General features: G+C 55.8%; 5 protein-coding genes and 1 pseudogene across 6 annotated transcripts; 2 read left to right on the top strand and 4 right to left on the bottom strand.

Moving 5' to 3' along the window:
• Positions 1–461: 461 nt before the first annotated feature.
• Positions 462–2,395, bottom strand: GCG54_00002691 (uncharacterized protein; the record flags this gene model as incomplete). The annotated part of the gene is made up of 3 exons (XM_045402775.1): positions 462–800; positions 855–2,052; positions 2,112–2,395. The coding sequence occupies 3 exons, from the start codon at positions 2,393–2,395 to the stop codon at positions 462–464; spliced, it is 1,821 nt and encodes a 606-aa protein (XP_045269393.1).
• Positions 2,396–4,191: 1,796 nt separating this feature from the next.
• Positions 4,192–5,197, bottom strand: GCG54_00002690 (uncharacterized protein; the record flags this gene model as incomplete). The annotated part of the gene is made up of 3 exons (XM_045402774.1): positions 4,192–4,386; positions 4,452–4,924; positions 4,990–5,197. The coding sequence occupies 3 exons, from the start codon at positions 5,195–5,197 to the stop codon at positions 4,192–4,194; spliced, it is 876 nt and encodes a 291-aa protein (XP_045269392.1).
• Positions 5,198–9,552: 4,355 nt separating this feature from the next.
• On the top strand, positions 9,553–14,792 carry GCG54_00002689 (annotated as a pseudogene). The gene is made up of 13 exons: positions 9,553–10,399; positions 10,492–10,721; positions 10,823–11,108; positions 11,164–11,397; positions 11,454–12,250; positions 12,305–12,467; positions 12,527–12,862; positions 12,921–13,044; positions 13,097–13,168; positions 13,215–13,949; positions 14,002–14,082; positions 14,139–14,513; positions 14,567–14,792. Coding segments are annotated over exons 1-13 (4,506 nt in total).
• Positions 14,793–14,934: 142 nt separating this feature from the next.
• On the bottom strand, positions 14,935–18,767 carry GCG54_00002688 (uncharacterized protein; the record flags this gene model as incomplete). Its single annotated transcript, XM_045402773.1, has 8 exons — positions 14,935–15,021; positions 15,078–15,200; positions 15,340–15,420; positions 15,469–15,732; positions 15,786–16,176; positions 16,238–17,294; positions 17,486–17,976; positions 18,025–18,767. The coding sequence occupies 8 exons, from the start codon at positions 18,765–18,767 to the stop codon at positions 14,935–14,937; spliced, it is 3,237 nt and encodes a 1,078-aa protein (XP_045269391.1).
• Positions 18,768–19,084: 317 nt separating this feature from the next.
• GCG54_00002687 (uncharacterized protein) lies at positions 19,085–20,036 on the bottom strand (the record flags this gene model as incomplete). The annotated part of the gene is made up of 3 exons (XM_045402772.1): positions 19,085–19,285; positions 19,344–19,779; positions 19,840–20,036. The coding sequence occupies 3 exons, from the start codon at positions 20,034–20,036 to the stop codon at positions 19,085–19,087; spliced, it is 834 nt and encodes a 277-aa protein (XP_045269390.1).
• A 1,577-nt stretch (positions 20,037–21,613) lies between these two features.
• Positions 21,614–22,877, top strand: GCG54_00002686 (Carboxy-cis cis-muconate cyclase; the record flags this gene model as incomplete). The annotated part of the gene is made up of 2 exons (XM_045402771.1): positions 21,614–21,760; positions 21,837–22,877. The coding sequence occupies 2 exons, from the start codon at positions 21,614–21,616 to the stop codon at positions 22,875–22,877; spliced, it is 1,188 nt and encodes a 395-aa protein (XP_045269389.1).
• Between the last annotated feature and the right edge of the window lie 94 nt (positions 22,878–22,971).

Here is a 22,971-nt window from a genome sequence, read left to right as displayed (position 1 = left end):
TCGTAGCATACTTTACCACAGTAACGCCTTTAGCATCGTAGCCAGAGTCCAAGCCCATACCATAACAAGCAACCAACCATCGACTTGACGATCGAGTGAGTTGCTGAACCTCGTTTGACAGGAGCTTGACTACGTGGCTAAATCGTGCAAAGAGTTTTGCTATCCGGGAGGATAATGATAAAGTAGATATAATAGTAATAGCTACGACGACAACGACGACGACGACGACGGCTACACGAGAGTAAAGCAGAGAGGTGTACAATCACAGGGAAAGCAGCCGCTCTGGCACAGGAAACATAGGCTATCTCTTTCACATACCCTAGTCATTGACAGCGGAGTCCATCATTTATAGGTCAAAAGTATATACAGCACGTGTTATAAGATGATACAGCACAAATGTCCAAACATTACTACATTATCCTCATATACTTTTCGTCCCTTCCTCAAGCCATTCCCACACTCTAGCACCCGCAGACGTTGAACTGCGCGACAGAGGGGTCGTGGTCACTAACAAGGTTGTCGTACAACTCCCAGGAGTTGACGTGGATGTGCTCGTAGTGCGTCTGGTTCGCCTTGGAGAGCGCGGGGCTGACGAACATGTGGTCGAGCTGCTGGGCGTTCATGTCGTAGACGTAGGTGTAACGCTCGTTGACGGGGATGCCGACGACCTCGTCGAGGTCGAGCAGGCCGGACTTGGAGGCGAAGGTGGTCAGGGGCTCGACGAAGGTGAACTCGTTGAAGTCGCCGCTGGAGATGATGCGGGCGTTGGGGTCCTCGGCGAGGATCTGGGCGATGAAGGCCTGGGTCTTTGTTAGTCTTGCTTGAAATATCTCTAGGGTGATAAGGAAACATACGCCGGTGACTTCAGCCTGCTCGATGCGCTCGTCGACGCCGCCGTTGTTGGGAGGACGGGGGTCGCCGTGCAGAGAGGAGGATCCGCCCTTGGACGCCCAGTGAACGTTGACGGTGAAGAAGGTCTTGTTCTGGGGACCGTTGATGGCGCGCCACTCAGCGGCGAGGGGCTTGCGGCTCGCGCTCCACGCGCTGCTGGCGGGCTCGATGCGGCCGGGATTGTACTTGAGCGTGGGGCCGGCCAGGACCTCGTTGGCGTCGGTGCTGCCGCCGGCGTTGGGCTTCCACAGCTCGACGACGTCGGGCCTGTAGAGGTAGGCGACGCGGATGTTGCCGCCGGGCTGGCCGCCGTCCTGGCCGTCGACGGGGTCGATAGTGACGAAGTCGTAGACGGTGCCGTTGGTGTGGCTCTCGATGGCGGCGGTCAGGGTAGAGAGGGTGACGTTGGAGGAGACGACACCGTCGTTGGTGGGGCCGGTGTTGTCCTGAATCTCCTGAACGAAGATCAGGTCGGGGGTCTTCATGTAATCGGCGATGTGGGCAGCGATGGAGGGGAGGTGGGCGGAGGTAGGGGCGAGGTTCTCGACGTTGTAGGCGCCGATGGTGATGCCTCTGCAGTCGCCGCTGCTGGTGAGGGTCGTGGCCGGGGCGTTGTTGGCGGCCTCGCTGACGAAGGTGATGGCGGTCAGGGGGAGGATGCGGTAGAAGCCGAAGGCGTAGGTGACAACACCGGTGATCTCGGTGAGCTGGTCGCCCATCTTGGACTCGGGGTTGCTGGTGCCGTCGAGAGGGGAACCGATGACGATGGCCTCGGGGTTGGAGTCCTTGGCAGTCATGGTAATGCCGCCGTGCTCGTTGCGGCCGGTGGCAGGCCAGTCGCCAACAACCCAGGTGTCGCCATACTGGTTGGGGCGGGTGACTGCGACGGGGTTCTTCACGGTCACGAGCTCGCCGCTCAAGCTCTCCCAGAAGTCGAAGCCGTAGGACTTGGGGTCCAGAACAGGGTTCTCGGTGGAGATGTTGGCGACGGCGTTGGGCACGCCGTAGATGTCGCCGCCGTCGAGGCTGGTGTACTGCTCGGTGGGAGGGTTGAGGGTGTCAACGCCGATGACAAGCGGGGTGACCTCGTTGCCCTTGGACACGACGACGACGTTCTTGGGAGAGCTGATCTCGGTCAAGTAGATGTAGTTGGTGGCAGACCTGTCAGGGTTGTGAGCTGAGAACGTGTGAGAGAGCAGCCGCCCAGGCGAGCTACATACCTGTACTCCGCCACCTTGCCGTCCAGAGTAACAATATCACCAACCGTGAGGTTGGTTCCGACAGAGCTGCCGTAGACGTAGACGGCCTCGGAAGTGGCATCGTCGTCGTCAGGCTCGGTAGAACGGATCCAGATGCCGCTGGGACCCTTGGCAAGCACCAAACCGGTGACGTTGGTCACGGTCTGGTCCTTGTACGGGGACAGGAACTTGTTGCCGTTGATCTCGGCAATGGTGAGTGCCGAGACGGCGCCAGCGGCGGAGAGGAAGAGAGAAGGAATCTTCATCTTGAAAGACACGAGGCGCGGCGCGTCACGAGTCAAAAAAGTCCCAATTGAAGGCGCGCAGAGGCGTGTGAGAATGCGGTCACAAGGCTCTTCCTCTGGATCGGCGTCCCAAGCAGAGAGAAAAGATCATCGCAGCGGTTGCCCGTCGGGGTCCCGATCCTTATGTACAGCGATCGAGCTCGACTTCTTGGCACTCTGCCGCATCTGCCCCTCGTGTCCCCCCTGGGCGAGGTCGTATCGAAGGCGCGAATGGAGTCGTGCATCGCTGGGTCCCACGGCGCACCCGCCCTTGCATCGCGGAAGCTGCCTCCTTTGCATGTGAGTCTGGCGTCTTGGCGGATGCCATTCTTTGGTGCTCTGTGGATTATCGATGACGACTCAACGGCCAGCTCCGATATTGCTGGTCTCGAGAGACACTCTGACTGGACGGGAGCATCACAGGCATTGTCTATCATGGCAGGGGGCGTATCAATTGGCCTCTTAGAGCTGGCGGTGCCTGGCACGTTTTCGCGGCATTCTCTCAGCCGTTCAGGAGCAAGGGCGTTGCTCGATCGGGAAGGTGAAGGGTCGCTGCGAGCGCGGGAGAGTCGCCTAGCTGGTGTCTAGCTCCAGTGGGGAAATATTAAGTCTAAGAAGAAGGGTGTGGGGGAAAGGAAATAACGTCCAAGGCGAAGAGAAGCATTTGCTTTTGAGGGTGGCAGGGCAATATACAACTGCTGCCCGGCGACTCCATCTGAGATCCGAGTAGCTGCTGGACCCGGCCTATGAGAAGACAGGCAATGAGTCGCCAATTCAACGACACGCCGGGCCAATTCCCTGGCTAGGAACCCAAGGTCGAGTGGACGCGTGGTGAGTTGCTCTTGTTGGCCGGGAGTGGTGGGAAGATGTTGCTGTCGCGGTGGAGGTGCGGAGGAGATGGCAGGAGATGGCCGGAGCAAAGACCAGCTTTCGCAGGGGTGCAATTGATTGAGTTCTGGCGCTAATCTGTGCCTTATCGCCTGCCAATCACTGGCCTCACGTGCTGGATGACTGCGAGCCGACCCCGGAGCTGCATCCTGGTCCCTAATTCTTAACGAATGCCCCTGTCTCTTCCTGCTTTCACCACTCTCTCACTCACTCACCAAGTCACTCACTCATGACCTCCCTCATCGACTTTGACACAGTACTCAGACTCCATCTCCGTCACAATCCCCGAAATAGAAGCCAACCACCAACAGCACGCGCTCACACGATGCAACTCATCCTATGTATGAAAAACTTATTGTCTGATTTCCGTTTTTCTGGTATCATATCTATCATCACTAAAACAAGACGGTCCGGCCCTTGAAACTGCATTGCACGCCTCACTCAATTTCCTAAAACTCCCCCCTCCAAGGCCATCCACCCATCCATTTACAAAGTTGTAACCCAGAAATGAACATGACGCCTTTTTGAAGTAGAATCCCGTCCATGAGCGACATCCCCCGCATAAGCCTTATCCAAAGGAAAAATCACCGTCTCAAACCCATGACATTTCCTCTGTTCTCGGCAACGACAGGAGAAAAACAGCCGCTGTCCATCTCACATTCTGAGAATTAGCTAGGCTATTTGCGCGCACCACAAAAGAAAAAAAGTGTTTCGGTTTCCTAGAACACACACACACATGAACAACGCTTTTGGGCAACAGCTCTACCAGCGTAGCTGCCTTTTCCTCTGGCCGTCGGCGGCCGATGCCCAGATGTCTCCGGCTCGGCCGCGTCCCCGTCCTTGGACTTTGGCACCTAAGAGGCCCCCCGGGAAGCATCATATGCTCCCTTTTACTCCTCGTCTTCAGCGTCGTCCGCGGCTTGACGGGCCTCGACGTGGCGGTCCTCGAGGTCGGCACCGTCGTCCTCGACTTGGCGCTCCTCAACGTCAGCAGAGTGCTCGTCACGTCCGAGAAGGCCGTTGAGGAGAGCGAGGGGGTCGTTCTGGCCAGCACCACCGGCAGCGGCGTTGTTGTTACCAGTGAGCTGTAGCAAGACAGTTAGCACTCGTCGTCATCAAGTGAGGCAATCTCGTTACAAGGGTTACTTACATCACCGAGAAGGCTGCTGAGAATGTTGTTGCCACCGGCAGCGTTCTTCTTTCCAGTGGCTCCATCGGCGGCACCTCCGGCGGCGGCGTTCTTGCCCTTTTTGCCACCCTTCTTGCCTCCGGCGTTGGCGGTTCCGTTGTTGGCGGCGGCACCTCCGGCAGCGGCGTTGTTCTTGCCCTTGGCCTTGGCGTTGGCGGCTCCATCGGCTCCGGCAGCGGCGGCGTTCTTGCCCTTCTTCTTACCACCGGCGGTGGCGGTTCCGTTGTTCGCGGCACCTCCAGCGGCGGCGTTCTTGCCCTTCTTTCCGGTGGCCTTGGCGTTGGCGCCCTGGGCCTTCGCGGCCTTGGCCTTCTTGCCCTTCTTCTTGCCTCCGGCGCCCGCGGTTCCGTTGCCTGCGGCGGCTCCGGTGGCTCCTCCAGCAGCGGCGGCGTTGTCCTTCTTCCTGGCGAAGAGGGCGGCGGGGAGGTCGTCCTCTGATATCAGGTGTTAGTCGGGGCTGTCCCAGATTTCGATCACCTTGACTGTTCGGTATGCTTACCAGTCTCGTCGTCCTCGGCGACGTCACGCCCCTCGATGTCGGTGACGGCGGCTCTCTGGCCACGGCGAAGCTTGGGGCGGACGTCGATGTTGGCGGCGAACTCCACGTCGCGGACGGGAAGGGTCACGGAACGCTCCTCGGTCTGGGTGGGGAGGGCGATGACCTGGGCGGCAATGGCCGCGAGGGAGAGGATGAAAGAGCTCTTCATTTTGAAGGATTGTTTTGTGTGGGAAAAGGCGGGAGGGAGAAGGAAACGGTTTTTTGGTAAATCTACAAAAAAGATGGTTCACAGAACCAAAGAGAATGAAATGAGATGAAGGGAAAAAAGAAACTGGACCAGCCAAAGAGAAGGACCTGAACCAGAATTGTAAAGTTGTTGATGGACTGAAGAGTGCCGAGAAGAAGAGGCAGGAAGGAAAACGGATCGGGATGGGGATAGATATAGAGTATAAGCTTGCCTGCGAATCTCCCAGTCGGATCTGGTGCCTGGATCCCCCTTCGGAATAGACGGCGAGCCCTGGCTACAACCATGAGGTCACAGTGCCAAGGAATTGAGACGTCTTGTCAAACAAATGAGGTGAACACTATCTAGGCCCAATGTCACCATGTCAAGCCATGTCACAGACTTGTGATCCTGCTCCATCGGGAGGGCAGTGCAAGAGAGACGATGGGCCTGGCCTATGCTCCTCCCTCTCCGTTCTCCTCCTCCATGTCACTCCCCTTCCTTCCCGCCTGCCTGTCTGCTGGGGGCCATGGGGTGGTGGAGCCAGGGGAGTCTGGACAACGAGATGGAAGGCCCAGAGCAGAGACGGACGGGGAGAGGGACGTTTGAGGGAAAGGACGTTGGCGAGCGAATGGGATGTGCGTGTGCCAAGCATCACGACGGCGCCATGTCGCGCCAGCACCCCGGAGGAGACGTGAGCCGGGGAAAGCGGAGACGAGGCAATATCCCAAAAATACGACGCAACGAGCAAAAGCTGGACAAAGTAGCCGATTGATGATGGGCATCGCTACCGTGCGTCTGCGGTTGATGGTGCCGGGTTCACGGTGAGAGAGCCACCATGGTCCATGGAAGGGCGACGGTTGATCAGACGGCTGGTGATTCAGAACGGCCCCGCCGTAGCGGGTTTCTCTCTCTCAGTCTCTTCAGCCATTCTCTGTATTTGCGGAGGACGTACTCTTTCTGGCACGGTTAGCAGCAAACGGGGGGGTTCGAGTGGTCCAGTACAACATGGAGGTGGAAACGGTAGAGACCGTAGTGGTGTTCGGTGGCTGCCCAAGTGCGGCAACAAGCACTTAGAACCATGCACCCTGGCCCAAATTGGTCGGCAACCCTTCCAGCCCTGTCTATAGTAGGGACTCGTTACCATGATGCGATTGCTTGGGGCCCTGGGACAAGCCACCGGGGGTGGGCGTGATATGGGACTTGCTGGGAAGGGAAGGGTTTGGGGGTTGGGCGGTTTGATCGGAGGACAGGTTGTCAAACCTGGGATGAAACACGCCCAACACGAGCGCTTGGCTGCTGTCGCGAACGCCATTTCTGTCTCTTGCAACCGCCAATCTCACTCACACACGCTCTCTCTCTTCATCCAACGATCCAATAATCAATCCGCTTCTCGCCAGAGTGGGCTATTGGGCCATGGATGATGTCTGCAGGATGGGCATGGACGAAGCGAAAAAGTCTAAATTTCACAATTACAACGGTGCACCCTGGGCTGTTTCTTGACAAGCAGGGGGATCTCTCGCGACGGAGATCAAGCCCCTAGATGGTTGCAGAAGCGAAAGAAAGCGGCATGTTCTTTGCTCTTTTGGCGAACATTCTGGATTCCGCGGCCTGCTGGTCTACCTCTGCCGTCTACGAATGCAACACAGCCACATTGAGAGGAAGAGACAGACTGGGTAGCTGGGTAGACCGGCTTCGATGGCCGTTCGCGGTAGGATAGCGTGTGTCAAGTAAGACGCTCCCCCACGAGCTTGTCTTCGGAGCCGCACTACTGTACGATGCGCTGATACGGTGAAGCTTGGCTTTGACGTCCTCTGCCGGGGTCCTTCTTCCTTGATCAACGTAGCAAGTCATCTCCTTTTTGCTGCAACATTGCTTGCTCGCCTGGCGCAATCAAGAAAAATCCGGACATCGAACGCCCTAGCGAGATGCTTGTTTGCAATGCCGCGGTTGCTGCGCCATTCCGTCCCATCCCGTCCGTTCCCTATTCCCCTTTTCCTACATTAAATGCCGAGGGCTAGAACAAAAGGCGACGCTGCAATATGGGCCCCCCTCCCCTTCCCCCTGTCACTGGGCCTGACCTGGACAGAAACCAGTCGAGCCTGGCGAAACCTGGCAGGTTGTGAAAGAGACAGACAGAGAGAGAGAACGAAGAAAGCACGGTGTTTCAACTCGTGCATCGAAATGCCAAGGGCCGCTGTCTCGAAGAAATGAACCAAGGTTGGGGGTCGAGGTGGTCGCGCAACACGGCCAAGGCTCGCAAGAGGCTGAGAATGGGTGCGGTCTGAATAAGAGAATCACAGAAAAAGGCTAAGAATGGAAGAGCCAAGAAAACAGCCCCCGGCGACGGCGATGCTTCTGGCCTCATTTGTGGTCTTGTCGAGTCTCAGCCTCCGAAAAGAGAGGCTTGGTTTCCAGATGCTTGGGTTCGAGTCCCTCGTCGAGATTTTCCTCGGCGCCCGAGGCGAGCGCCGCCAGCACCTTCCCCTTCTCTCTTCCTGGCATGCGATCCCACAAATCCTCGAGCAACATTCTGGGGATCACTGGGGCGCTTGGGAATGACAAAAAAGCCAAGTTTCTTAGCGAGGGGGGGATGAACGGATGTGCTGCGATCCTGTTTGGGAAATCATGGAGAATCAGGAGGCGGGAGCACATCAGCGATGATCGGCGAGCCAGAAAATCAGACAGCACCCAAGACGCAGGAGAGCATGAAGTCGAGGGTCATCCACCGCGTCCACTCTTCCCACTCTTTCCACTCTTTGCCACAGGTTCCCCCGGGTGCATCCCCCAAGAGAGAGAGACGGAGAGACTGAGAGAAGAGACGTGTCGGTGCTCAGGGTGGTTCGCTGCTGTGTAGCATCTCCTCTTTTTTGCAGTGAAAAGGCCCATCTTTCAGGCTGTGCTGGCTGACCCGAGAAGAAGGGAATGCCCCAACGGATCCCGTCTTGGCGTGTCTATCAACTTCACGTGGCGGCCGTCTATCTGATTCCTCTGACCGTCATCGCCGTGATGCTCAGCTCGCCGTGGCCTCAGTGCATCACGAAGGTCACGTGTGAGCTGACGAGTCCTCTACTTCAGAATAGGTCGGGTCTTCCCTTCTTATTCACGTCGTTCCCACGTGTAGGTGCTGGCGTTCGCCGGCAACGCCAGCAGTACTGACCAGACACCCGTTCCAAATGACTCTATCCTCCGCAAACGCTTGTCTGGGGTTGAATCGTGTGAGTCTGTATTTAGCAAAAGACGGCCACCCACCCACCTTCACGACTTCAGACGACTGATGAGGACGGTAAAATGCCAAACCGGAACCGAAGCCCAGCGACTATGCCTAAGGTGCTGTGCCAATCTTTCCAGCGTGCTGCTGGCTGTCCGACATGTTCGCCTTGCGGTTTTGCACACGCCACCCGCACTTACATGAGACCAGCCTCGGTCATCCCAAAAAGTCATCTCATCAAGATGAACCTCCCAAGACTCGGACGGTTCTCAGACAGTTGATGCGCCCGCCGGTCCATCATCGTCACTGTCATCGTCACCCAGCCTGCACTGCACTTCACCCCGCAACAGGACGGCCGAAGTCGAAGTACCGATGTCGACTCGTCTGATGCTGTACTTTCCCGCGCAACGCTGTCTTCTTTCTCAGGGTGTTCTAGGCATCCACCCTCTGCGTCCCTTTCCTTACCCGACGCTCTCGCGCTTTGCACCGTTGTGTATGCAGGTAGACAGACGGAGAGTGTCATCTGGTCCATCAGGCAAAAGATGAGACCGCTACCGCTTTAGGCAATTGGCAGGGTGGCTGTGCAGCCTGCGCTGTGCCGCCTACCGAGACGTCCATTATCCTGATCCTGGAAAGGCACCCGACACCATCGGAGCAGCGGCGCTGTCACAACGACGGAACACTACGGAACATGGCGAGCTCTGCCAAAGGCTGATGCATCATGAATACGGTGATTGCAGTGATTGCAATTCGCAAAATACGGCGGCTGCATGATAGCCTGCCTACCTACCTGCCATGTTGTTCCAACATATTCTGACTCAAAAAAAAGATCTTTTGTTTGAGCCGTTTTCCCTTTTTAACCCGAGGGAGACCTGAAATTCCATCCCTCAATGAAGCAGTTGTGATACTCCCCTTCTCTTCTCCCAACGGACCCCAAATTACTCGCGACGAAGAGACCTCAAGTAAACAAAGTAGCAAAACGTTACATTCGGTCGTTGTTTTGTTTGAAGAAAAAAGAGATCTGCTACGGGCACCGCTCCTGAAGTAAATCTCGCTCCCCCTCCCCTTTTCAGTCTCTTGAAACACGAGGTGAAGCCGCTGTCCCGTTGTTAGCGTCCGTCGCTCGCTCATGTGGGGCCCGCAACCGGCTTGTCCTGCCGGCGTCGATGACTCTCTCGGCCCGTGGGCCGGAGACGAGTGCCGGGGCGGCTTCGACTTTACGCTGCTGTTCGAGGATGCCGTTCTCGCGGTTCCCCTGCATTGTCTGCTGCTGCTGGTCCTTCCCGCCTGCGCCCTGCGCCTCGCCGCGTCCGATGTCAAGGTCGTTGCCAGCACCCAGCGTGCTCTCAAAGCTGTTCGTCCTGCCACTACAAACAAAATTGACTTTCCTGTCAATTCCTCTTGGGTGTTCTAGCTGACCAAGAACGTGCAAAATAAGTGTGCATCCGTCTGTTTGGTAGCCCTCAACCTTGCTCTGCTCGTTCTCTGGGCCACCACTTCGTCTGCTACCATCACCCACACCCGAGCAACGATTCCGGCCGCTGTTCTAGGTCTGCTCGCCTCGCTGGGAGTCGGCTTGCTATCATGGCTCGAACACGACCGGTCCGTGAGGCCGTCCTTCGTCCTCTCGACGTACCTCTTCCTGTCCGTCTTGCTGGACACCGCCCGTGCTCGCACCCTGTGGATGCTTGGCCCGAACCAGACCATCCCGGCCATCTTCACCTGCACGCTGGCCCTGAGGGCCGTCATGATCCTGCTTGAGTCGACCGAGAAGCGCCGCATCCTGGTCCCGCAGCACAAAGGATATTCCAAGGAAGTCACCAGCGGCACTTTCAACCGCTCCGTCTTTTTCTGGCTGACGTCACTCTTCATCAATGGATACAGAAACATCCTCAAGCTGGAAGACCTGTACCCCCTCGACCCGAAGCTGGCTTCCGAGCCGCTCTACAAGAAACTCGCGGACGCGTGGGACCAAGGTAAATTAATTCTCCCACTCCCACAACCTCGTAGGGCCGAGAGGGAGATAAATATCTTCCCGCGGGCTAATCTATCTGCCAACATGAAAAAGTCCCCGACAAAACCAGGCCCGGCGCTCTGTTCAGCACCTGGCTCCGCGTGTTCGCGGGACCCATGTCCGCGGCCGTCATTCCGAAACTCTGCCAGATCGGCTTCAACTACGCACAGCCGCTGCTCATCCAGCAGGCCATCGAGCTCGCCGGCCTGCCCCAGACCCGGGAGTACAGCAATCGCGGTTTTGGCTTGATAGGCGCTTACGTCCTCGTCTACACCGGTATTGCAGTGAGTTTCTTCAGACGAGAGTTCTAGAACCGGATGTCCAAATTCGGATCTCTCGATGGCGTTCTGTTTCTGTTGTAAGCAACTAACACGGTGCGCTGCAGGTTTCGACGGGCCAGTATGAGTGGCGGACGCATCGTACGGCCGCCATGCTGAGGGGCAGCACCACCGCCCTCATCTATCAGAAGGCGCTACGTCTGGATTTGACCTCGCCCAACGTCAGCCCTGCGGGTGCGCTGACGTTGGTCGGGACCGACAGCGAGCAGATCAGCCAGGGCGTCAACCAGCTGCACGAGATATGGGGTGGTCTCGTGGAGATCGGCATCGGCATCTACTTGATCTACAGGCAGCTTGGCGCCGCGTGTGCCATGCCCGTCGCTCTCGTGTTTGGTATAGTAGTTTCATTGCTGTTCTTCTACGGATCTAGCAGCTAACCGGCTTGAAGCCACCATAATCTTGATGGGATTCTTGGCAGTTCCCACTGGCAAAGCATCCGCGCAATGGATCAAGGCTTCGCAGGACCGGGTGACGACGACCTCCAAGACCCTCGGCAGCATCAAGTGGCTCAAAGTATCCGGGCTCAACGACGTCGCATTCTCCGTCATACAGAGCCTCCGCAGAACCGAGTTGGTAGTGTCCAAGAGGTACAGAGTTCTCCTTGGCGTCTCCATGATGTTGAGTAAGTCCACACTCATCTGCTCGCGCACTGCTTGCGGCAGCTTACACGCAGGAAAGTGATTTGCACCCCGATATGGTCTCCGATCCTCACGCTCGGCACGTTTGCGGGCATGGCCTCCGGATCGGACGACGTCTTGACAATCTCGAAGGCTTTCACGGCAATTTCCATCTTGACACTGGTGAACAAGCCTCTGGCGGGCATCATCATGGCCCTGCCCATCACGGCGACCGCGGTCACTTCTTTCCAGCGCATCCAGGACTTCCTGAACGGAAACGAGAGGGCCGACGCCAGAGTGGCCACGATAAGCGAGAAGAGACCCTCAAACCCGTTCGTGACAAACCCATTCGTGACATCAGAAACCTCGATGAGACTTCCCACCCCGACTCAGGACGTTGAGCTCTCAGAGGTATGTAAATCTGAGGCATGCAGCGAAAGTCTCCCGGAGAACATCGTCGTCTCCGTCAAGGGGACTTTCTCCTGGTCTGGCGATGCCAAGCCTGTCATTGACATTGATTCCTGGAATATCAGACGCCGGGCTTTCACATTGGTTCTGGGACCAGTTGGCTGCGGCAAGTCGACGCTACTCAAAGCTCTTCTAGGGGAACTATCGTCTTTCAGGGGTACCATCCGTACCAACTTCTCAGGGGCTACCTACTGTGGTCAGTCAGCCTGGATTCCAAACGCTACGGTTCGTGATATTGTTATCGGCCACGGAGTCTTTGAAGATGCCTGGTACAAGAGAGTGATTGCTGCGTGTGCCCTCGAACAGGACATCGCGAGCTGGCCAAACGGCGACAGAACAGTAGCTGGGACGAAGGGTATCTCTATGAGTGGCGGTCAGAAACATCGCCTGGTACGCTCTTTCCTGCCCTCTTATCAGCGGAAGCACACTGCTAAACCATCACAGGCTATTGCCAGAGCTTTGTATGCACGTCAAGAGTTGCTTCTGCTTGATGATGTCTTCAGCGGTCTTGACTCTGGCACGGAGGAAATTGTGTTCGGCAACCTGCTTGGTAGCAACGGCTTGCTACGCAACAATGACACGACCGTGGTCCTGGTTTCATCAGATTGTCAGTCACCGTCTCTGTTCCTTGCGTCATGGAAGCTGTAGCTAACATGAAATGTAAAGCCCGTCGCATCCCTTTTGCCGACGATGTGGTACTCCTCAACGAAGACGGCCAAATCAAAGCCGCAGAACTCACATGGACGTCGAGCCAACTTTCCAGCCTGGCACAACCAGAAACTGTGTTGAACTCCCCAAAGGATGCCGCCGTCGACGCATCTGGTCTGGGGAATGAAAAGCCCCCTGAGGCGGTCATCAACGCGCTGGAGGAACAGGCGGATGCAACCCGGCAACTCGGCGACTGGGCCATGTACAGCTTCTACGCCAAAGCGGCAGGATGGTTCAGCCTGTCAATGTTTGCCGGCTTCATGGTCGTGTTCGCATTCTTCGACTCCTTCCCCGGTAAGGCTCGGCCACCCGGTCTCCACCGTCCTCCCGTCACTAACTCACAGCCCTGCAGACATCTGGCTCAAATGGTGGACTGAGGCAAACGAGCAGAGACCAAACCAAGATCTCGGCAAGTGGGTAGGCGTTTACGCAGCTCTCGGGGTCGGATCGATCGTATCGTTCTTCATTAGCATGTGGTACGGACACCTCTTTGCCGTGACTTCTGCTCCTGCTAATCTCCCGCGACAGGTTCCTCTTTATCGTCATCATAAACCACTCCGGCGTCTACTTCCACAGCGTTCTTCTAGACACTACATCACGGTATGTCATCCCCTACATCTGGCACAGTAAAACTAACAAGATCCAGCGCTCCAATGTCGTTCCACAGCTCCGTCGACAGCGGCGTCACCGTCAACCGATTCAGCCAAGACCTCCAGCTCATCGACATGGAGCTCCCCGCCGCCGCTCTCGGCGTCGCCATCGGCGTGGTCTTCGGCATCGCCCGCTTCGTCATGATGTCCGTATCCTCACGCTACATGGCCGTCATCCTCCCCTTCCTCATCCCCGCCTTCTACGCCCTCCAGCACTTCTACCTGCGCACCTCCCGCCAGATGCGCCTCCTCGACATTGAGCACAAGGCGCCCCTCTACACGCAGCTCATCGAAACGCTGGAAGGTCTCGCCACCATTAGAGCCTTCAAATGGGAAGACGCTTTCGAGGCGACCAACATGCACCGCCTGGACGACTCACAGCGGCCCAGCTACCTCCTCAGCTGTCTTCAGAGGTGGCTGACTTTCGCTGTGGACATGACTATCACAGTCATCGCTTTGATCCTGATCGTTCTCGTGACGACCCTTCGAGAGCAGATCGGGCCTGCGTTCATCGGTATTGCGTTGAACAACGTCCTCTCCTTCAGCGGCGTGATCAAGGCGCTCATCACGTCTTGGGTTATGCTCGAGGTGTCGCTGGGCGCGGTGGCTAGGGTGAGGAACTTTGCTGCCAACACGAAGCCCGAGGGCGCCCCAGATGAGCTCTGTGAGCCGGAGGGAGAGTGGCCTAGTCGCGGGGCAGTCGAGCTCCGCGATGTTACAGCGTCGTATCTGTAAGTCCCTCTCGTTGCAGCGATGTGGATTTAACACTGACTTCATCTCCAGGTCAGGGGGCACCGTTCTCAAAGGCATCTCCATGTCTGTTGCACCTGGACGGAAAGTCGCCATTTGTGGACGAACTGGCAGGTGAGCAATCGATCTCGTCGTTCTTCTTTTCATCATGTATCTAACAAGATGACCAGCGGCAAGAGTTCTCTAGTACTGTCACTACTCCGCATGCTCGATCTAGACAGCGGCTCCATCACCATCGACGGCATCGACCTGTCCACCCTCCCCCACGAATACGTGCGCTCCCATCTCGTCGCCGTTCCGCAGGAGTCGTACATCTTCGACGGTAGCGTGCGGCTCAACGTCGACCCGACCGAGACCTTGCCAGACTCCGATGTCGTCGAGGCCCTCGAGAAGGTGCAGCTCTGGAGCAAGGTCGAGGAACGAGGCGGTCTCGATGCGTTGATTGACGACAAGTTCTTCTCGCAGGGTGAGGCGCAGCTTTTGGTCTTTGCAAGAGCCATGCTGCGGAAGGGCAGGGTGCTGATTCTCGATGAGATCACGAGCAGGTAATGTTGCTATCTACTTTCAGGTTTGACAAGTCACTTACGTCTTCATGCAGTTTGAACGACCAATCAAGTCGCGTCATTGATGAGGTCTTGCGATCCTGGTTCCGGGATTGGACCATCATCGCCATCGCACATAAGCTGGAATCCATTGTGGACTTTGACCGAGTTGCAGTCGTTGATGCCGGTGAGCTGGTCGAGTATGGCAGACCGAAAGAGCTGCTTGAGAGGGACTCAGCGTTCAAAGCTTTGTACGACCGCTCATCTACCACGTCTGATTGAGCCGGGAATGTTGAGAGTGTAAGACTAGTGGCACATTTGCCTGTACAACATGCGAATATCGCAACTCTGCTATTGCAATTATAATCATGGATACCCCTTTCTCTCAAGATACTGAACATGAGCCCTGAGTGTGATCCAATTTTCAAAAATGAAACATTGGCCGTCCATCGCTATCAGCTTGTTTCCGTGACAGTACTCTACCCATCGACCTCTCGATCATATCTTCCAACTGGATTTACATATATTAGTAAGGCACGGAAGAAAACAGTACATATGAATGCTTACCCTGCTGTACTTGAAGAGAAGCCACACCGCCGAAGTGAGAAGTATGGTGACTCCGGCAAATGGAAGATACCAATACCAGGGGGGATCATCAGAAAGGATATCAATGTTCATCCCAAAGGATGTCTGTAGAGTGGTCTGGTTAGCAGCTGTCACGGGATAACTGAATGAAATACCGCTTACTGCTATGAATGTGAGAGGTAGAAAGATGAACTATCCGTGTCGTAAGCATTCGCAGCCTCTATGTGCATCGCGGCTTACTTACCGTAATCCAACTCAATCTCTTCAAGCTCGCCGCCATTTTCACAGACTGTCGGGCCTCATTGATGGAAACCAGGTTGAACTCCTGAATGAGTGTAAGTATGGCGCGTGTAGATCCAGGGTGTATGCTTACCATTTGGATGAGATCCCTTGTAATTTGATCTAGTTGACTGATGTAGTTACCAACATCATCAGAGAATGCTTCAATCTGCTTCAGAAGCCCGTCAAGGTCGGCAACCTCGTCATGGCGGTTGCAGTAATCAGTCGCAAACTTCTGCGCCTCGGTAACGGTAGTCTGCAACCGGCGTCGATAGTGGACGGGTCTCAATGCGTCTTTCAGCAACGTGCCCAAGAGGTTCGGATCGCTGCCGTTTGCCTCCAAAACCTCACCGCGTCGCTTTCTCCTTGTTAGCCCGAAATCGAATATCCCCAGAAGGTTTGAGTGCATACCTGGCCGTTGATGTTGTTGATGGTGTTCCTGACAATGGAGCTCCATCGCTTCTGAACCTCAGAGACTAGACTCTGAAAAAGCTCGATGCCCTTCTCAGGGAGCCAGAGTCTCTGCAGGTTGCTCAGGTGTGCCGTCGTTCTCCAGGACTGCAGCCCATTCTTGTCGGTGTGGGACGTCACATTCCAGCAAATATGGGTCCCATGATCGCGGCCTGCCGATGGCAACGCGATCTCCAGATAATAGATCCATACGCTTCCTTCCTGTGTGGTGTCAGTGAGCTGTTCCACTCGGAGCACAAACGGCGCTGATTGCTCTCTCTTGAAGTCCAATAGGTGAGTAAGCCCCAGCTCCTCAAGACCAGGTATTTTCTTTGTCAACTTTGAGAGGTTCCTGTGATGCCAGTGAGCTTCAGGGGCCAGTCTCAGTTTGCTCATTTGCACCGTTCACTTACATGGAGTAGCGTCCAGTGTCATTTTGCATATCCGACGTCCACGAGAACTCCCTCGGAATCTGTCTCATAATCTTCGTGCCTTGATGCTTGTCCTCGTATATCTCAAGAGAGTCGCTGGCCTGGAGCATAAACACGGCTCGGATCTTCGCCAGGTCAAGGTCTTTGGTGTCGGCCTGGTTGGCCACCAGCATGTGTATGAGCTCAAAGTTGCGCATCTCCATGGCCAGACCGAGCGGCCTCGTCCCGTTGACATCCGTGGCGTTGACATCAGCCCCGGCTTGGATTAGCCGCTCTGCCATCTCGACATCCTTTTCTTTGGTCGCAGCGTGCAGAGGCGTCCACTTCTCGATGTCGGTCGTGTTGACGTTGTACCCGACATCGAGCAGGAACTCAACCAGAGAAGTCTGCTTCGCGCGGATGAGGAGGTGGAGGGTGACCTTGTCCTTTTCACTGAGCAGCCGCGCGACTTCTTCCTGGTAATGCTTTGCAGCCCACCACAGAGGTGTCTCGCCATAGCTATCTCTCGAGCTCGCAGGGACTCCGAGATCTAAAAGACGCATCGCTGCGTCCTTGAGTCCGAAATACGCTGCCAGGTGAAGTCCAGTCACGTCTCTGGGGAACTTTGGGTTGTAGCCGCTGTGTTCATATGTGAGCGTCTGGCAAATACCATCAAGCCTGACCCTGTCTTGCAAGAGGTCCATGATGTTGTCGTCCATTGCGCAAGACCGAGCGTGGTAGCCCCAGTTGCACGCGGCATATTGGAGAAGCGGCTGCAGATGCAGCTTCTCCTCGTATTCCTTGTCCGATCTGAAGAAACCCTGGTTGGCCGGCATCTGTAACTTGACTTGGAACCGGTTGTGCTGCGGCTGGTAGGAGTGAGCGTAGGACTGAGATGGGTGGTACAACTTGTCCATCATGCGAGGGAGCCAGGGGCTGCGGGATGGCGTCTTCTCGGAGGTCGGCTCGGTTGACTCCGCTTCGTCGTGGGATGACTTTGAGGATGGTCTTTTGGGTTCATTCGTAGAGTCTTCGATAACCCAGTTGGCCTCGCTCGGAGCTGGAGAAAAAGAGGTTAGTACGATTCCTGGATAGAACAATTGCTTGTGGGGTCTGCGAGCCAGAGACAGCTTTGCCCCTCGTGGTATTCTCCGCAGTCATGAATGTCGCTGTCGTCATCGTCGTCGTCGTCGTTCATGTTACGGTAGCTGAACGGCAAATATCTTACTATGAGAATGAAATCTTACTCACATGGAAGGCATGCAAATGCCAGTATTCTGACGCAAGCCTCGGTGATCATCTCTTGCGCGTTCGGTAATCGCTCAGCGTGCTGTCGAAAGTACTCTCCCGCCGCCGAGTGAAAGAAGCGAACGACTCCCGTGCCTTTGTCGACCTGTACAAGTCCTCTCAGAGCCGATAAGATCGTCTTGGGATTGACGGTGTGATACAGAGGCTCGACGGCCTGGTGGAGAGGCTCTTTCGTGTTCCAGAGATGTCTTGTAGCATTGGCGGCCAACGCATGTTGAAGCTCTCGCATGGAGAGTGGCCTTTCTGTGTAGACCAGCCAGTTGAATGCGCACGAAACAGTGCTGGCATCCGGTCCACTCAAGATGCTGTCTAGAAGCCTGTCAAAGAGGGTGTTGAGGTTGCTGCCCAAAGTCTTCCACGCGCCGGGGCTTCTGGCGTCTGAGGTATTGGATGTTTCTAGCACGCAGTCCACGATCTGTGTTGCGAACAAGAATCTGCGAATCCTTTAGCTGTCTTGTCTTTGTAACTTCGGGTATACTAACATTCCCTCTGCACCCTCTATGATAGAGGGCACAAATTCTGCCGATCTGTGCCACAGCTCTTCATTGTCTTCAAGACGATGCTTGATGTATCGTGTCAAGTCATCATCAGTGTCTTTACTGGTTATCTCCACGGTGCCGGCGGAATCGAGGACCTCCAGCTGCGGAAACACGCATCTTGAAGTTATCAAGATGTTGAAGTCGTATTCGTCTTGCAGCATTCGAACCGCCGAGATTAGATGTAGCAACCTATCGTCTCTCAACTCATGTATCCCATCAATGATCAAACAGGGACTTTTCTGGTAGTCATTTTTGCGTCTCACTAGATCTAAGGCAAATCGCCTTTGGCCCTCGTCAAGAACACTCTCACCAGCCTCTTTGGCCAAAGGGTGTAGTTGGGACAGAACGTCTGTACTGGCGCCAATATCCCCCGCAAGCTGTGCTAGGATGCATTTGTAAAAGGAATCAGCTGTCGCAGCGGGGAACCGGTCGCAAAAGAAGTACGCGACTGATCTCAGCCCACGGAGCTCTTCGATGACTGCAGACGCTAGGATTGACTTTCCTATGCCCGGAGGACCGGTAATAAAAAGAGCCCTGCCTTCGTCCTGTTCCCATTCACCGTAGGTCGGGCTGCCGAATATCCATTGACACGTCTCTGGATGCGTGGCTTCGACGTTTTGACGGTGCCGGTCGCTGTGGTCTGAGAAAGACCAAAGGCCCTCAGTGGTGTCCTCCAATGTTTCCATCATGAGCTGCGCCAATCGCCACGAGAGAGCATCAGTCGAATTGAATCAAGCAGAGAAAGTGGATGAATGGGACAGAATGATGAACTTGGCAACATGCGTGTTGGTCTCGACTTCAGCAGCACTAAGCGAGGCCTTGTCTAACACGCCTGCAGCGTGCGCCTCCTAGGCTTCCTCCGAGGCTTACTTGCAGGAGACATCTCGTGTGTTTCTATTGGTCATGCTAAATTATTTGTGTAAGACATACTGGAAAATTGGCAAAGAATTGGAGATCGGCAACCACAGGGCCAAGTGCCCGCAGCCTGATCCTGCGGGCCGGGTTATGTGTTCTTGGCCTTGTAATCCCTTGGAGCGAGGATGACGTTGTACTCGAGTTCGAGCTCAGCCTTGTCGTCGCCCTTGAGAGGTTTGAAGTCGCACAAGAGATCGTCCTTGACTGCGAAGACGGTGTCGGTTGAGAGCCAGGGATCGTCGTTGGGGTACAGCTGGGTGGTGCATCCCCTGAATTCTGGATGTGTGACCTGTTCCATCGCGTAAGCTTACCACCTCGAGTCCCTTCAGAAGAAACATGCTACTGACCATTATATGAATATGCGCCGGCCGCATCGGGTGCCGATCCATCATGTTCAAGAGTTTGAAACTGGGTCCATCACGGGGAAGGCTGTATGCCGTCGGATGGTAGCAATAAAACCAGTACCTTCCCTCCTCATCCGCGCGGAATTTGCCTCGAAGGTTGTTGGGTGTTTGGTTCTCCGGGTCCTGGAAATCATAACGGCCGTTCGACGACGCCTGCCAGATATCGAACACTGCTCCTGGGATGCCCTTCCCCGTGCTGAGATCGGTGATGGTGCCGTGCATCTTGCAAACCCGGCCGCCAGGCGCTGGATCTTGGATGATGCTGTCTCCCAGCTCACGGAAGGGCGCATCAGGCGACCAGAAGGGGCCGAGGATGGACGACGAAGTTGGGTCGAGGACGCCTTCTGTGACGATTTTGTTCGCAATCTCATCAACGAGTCTTGCGCAGTCTATCGTCAATCACAAGACTCATTTCTTTGGGCAGCGACTTGAGACTCACGATTCGAGGCCCAGGATGTCGGAAACACGATGGGCTTCGTTGCGAGTCTTGTTCGATATCTGACCCACGGAGTTGACGAAATGAACAGCCGCCATCCATTCGTCCATCGTCAACTCGACTTCGCGGGTGAAATCGTGAAGGTGGCGGATGAAGGAGCTCATGATCTGCCGGTTTCGAGGGGTCATGTTGGGACCCATGGTATCGATGACGCGTTGGGTAAAGGTAGGATCAAATCTATGGGTTGGAGGCTTCTTGTTGCCGGCACCATCTTTTGTCGCACTCGAAGACCATTTTGCGCAGGGTTGTGTTAGTGACAAGGGAGTTCTGAGTTGCGGCCGTTGACAAAGACTACGTGTTGCAACTTGACGGCAACCAGGGACGAGTGTTCTTGAAGAAAATGCAAGCAACATGTTGCAATAAGAGCTTAAGAGTAGACAAAACACCAAAAATGAAAGAACAGATTGAAACATCGCATAGAACGGGAGCAATGAGTTGATTAATAGTTGTGAAGCATGTTAAACTTTCTGTATGGCGGGTCGCAATGGAACCACCCTCGAATCACCCAAGACAAAACACACGAGCCAACGTTGCAGGGGAAGAAAGTCAATTCAAATGCTGGTTTATGCCGATGCCGTTGAAGAAATGCTTAGTGTCTTCAACGGCAAACCGAGTTCCGCTTGCCTCGCGCACAATATTTTCTCAGATGAGTTTCTCAACGAGCGCCTCTGCTCTCCACAACACAGCTGTTTGTCTCTGCCCGAAGCTGAGTGGCTGGCTTCAACCACACTTGCGAAGCTAAGATGGAGAACCCGGGGGAACAGGGGGTTTGGGTGGGGATACGATGAGAACCTCGGAAGACTGACTAGCCACGGCTCCGCTGACGGAGTCTTTTCGACCGACAAGTTCCTGTCCAGCAGCCGGGTGTCACTGCCGTGTCGCCGTGGGTACGGGGAGAAACGCAGCTTGCAAGAGGTCTCGTCCCTCACCGCTCGCGGGATCATGAATCTCGAATCATGAATCCTATGCTGGTTGAGCCCTGGGTAACTCCAATTGAAGACATGTAGAAAGACATACTTAAGACGATTGCCGCTGTCAAAATCCCAAGGTCTTGTAAACATGCCCCCGATCAAATCGAACGAACCAGCCTCGTCGGATTATAATCCAGCCATCACCATCGGACCGTGAAATCATAATTCCTGAAGATGGCACCGCAGCAAAGTCTTGCGCGAAAGACAATCCAGCTCAGGCGGAGGAAGAACACTCTGCCGGAAAGCGACCTCTCAGCACCCAATTACCGCCACATCTCCCGAACGGCCCCTCCATCTCTCCAAAAACCCCACATCCCAGCGGGTCGCCCTTCTCCATGCGCATGCCAACCGCTGCCCCTCGTCGTCCGGGGTTCGGAAACGAGGGGCAGATGAGAGAGCTTCTTTCCTCTCCCCTTTCTCTGGCCAAAAGAGCTTTGCGATGCAAGGTGGAAACCTCTCATAATCATTAGCCAGCTAGGACGGAGCTCTAAGGTACTGCTGCCTCGGTGGGACTACCCGGTAACCCTCGCTCCTAGTCATTCCGAACCGTAAAACCACACGCGACTTTTCTCTTTTTTCCCTCTTCTTCCCTTTTTTCCCCCATCCCATTTCACGTGTTTCCTCTCTTACATCCTTTCGCGCCTCAGTGACGCACCCAGCCCATGCTCCTGTCGAGAACTTCCCGCCTCTTCACACGTCATCGGGCTGCTACATACACCAGGTCCTTCTCGACAACACCGCTCAAAATGACCATCCACCACCTCATGATCGGCACCTGGACGCCCCCGGGTGCCATCTTCACCGTCGCCTTCGACGATGAAAAGTTCACCCTCGAGCTCGTCAAGCGCACCGAGATCCCCCAGGAACAGCCCATATCATGGATGACCTTCAGCGTGAGTGACCGAACCCTCTCTCCTGTTGGAGTGTTTGTCTGCCATTGACCAATTGGCTTACACAACCCGGCGACAGCATGACAAGAAGAACCTCTACGGCGCCGCCATGAAGAAGTGGTCCAGCTTCGCCGTCAAGAGCCCGTCTGAGATTATCCACGAGGCCTCTCACGACATGACCCATGACCGTAGGCTCCTCCTCCTCCATCTCAAGAAGCGCAATCAACCATGCCTTCCTTACCTCGTCTCCAAAACCCCATCACTAACACCCACACCTACAGCCAACGCCGCCCTCTCAACAACAAACACCCGCGCAATCTTCCTCCTCGCAGCCCAAAAGCCGCCCTACGCCGTCTACTGCAACCCCTTCTACAAGCACGCCTCCCACGGCAACATCTTCTCCGTCTCCCCCACCGGCAAGCTCGAGACCAACGTCCAGAACTACCCCTACGACCCCAACACCGGCATCCACGGCATGGTCTTCGACCCCACGGAAACCTACCTCTACTCCGCCGACCTGACCGCCAACAAGCTCTGGGTCCACAAGAAGCGCGCCCCCGACTCCCCCGAGCTCGACCTCGTCGGCTCCGTCGACGCCCCGGACCCCGGCGACCACCCCCGCTGGGTCGCCCTCCACCCCTCGGGCGCGTACCTCTACGCCCTCATGGAGGCCGGCAACCGCCTCTGCGAGTACGTGATCGACCCCGCCACCAAGCTGCCCGTCTACACCCACCGCGCCTTCCCCCTCATCCCCCCGGGCATCCCCGGCGCCAACAGCAAAATGTACCGCTCCGACGTCTGCACCCTCTCCCACAGCGGCCGCTACCTCTTCGCCACCGCCCGCTCCAACAGCTTCGACGTGACCGGCTACATCGCCGCCTTCAAGCTCGACGATAACGGCCACATCGAGCGGCAGATCTGCCTGAACCCCACCCCGACGAGCGGCGGACACAGCAACGCCGTCAGCCCGTGCGACTGGAGCGACGAGTGGCTGGCCATCACGGACGACCAGGAGGGCTGGATCGAGATCTACCGCTGGCACGACGAGTTCCTGGGCCGCGTCGCGAGGTTGCGCATCCCTGAGCCTGGCTTCGGCATGAACGCCATCTGGTACGACTAAAGAGAAGGATGGGTAATGCTTGGATATAGAGAGCCCCCGATGCTGGGTTCACACATCACATTGAAAAACTACAAAACTTGATGATAAATATTAA

This window comes from Colletotrichum gloeosporioides, assembly GCF_011800055.1.
Source record: "Colletotrichum gloeosporioides strain Lc1 chromosome Unknown consensus_13, whole genome shotgun sequence".
Classification (NCBI taxonomy): Eukaryota; Fungi; Ascomycota; class Sordariomycetes; order Glomerellales; family Glomerellaceae; genus Colletotrichum; species Colletotrichum gloeosporioides.
Note: the sequence above shows the minus strand (reverse complement) of the source record. Positions and strands in the feature narration are given on the sequence as shown.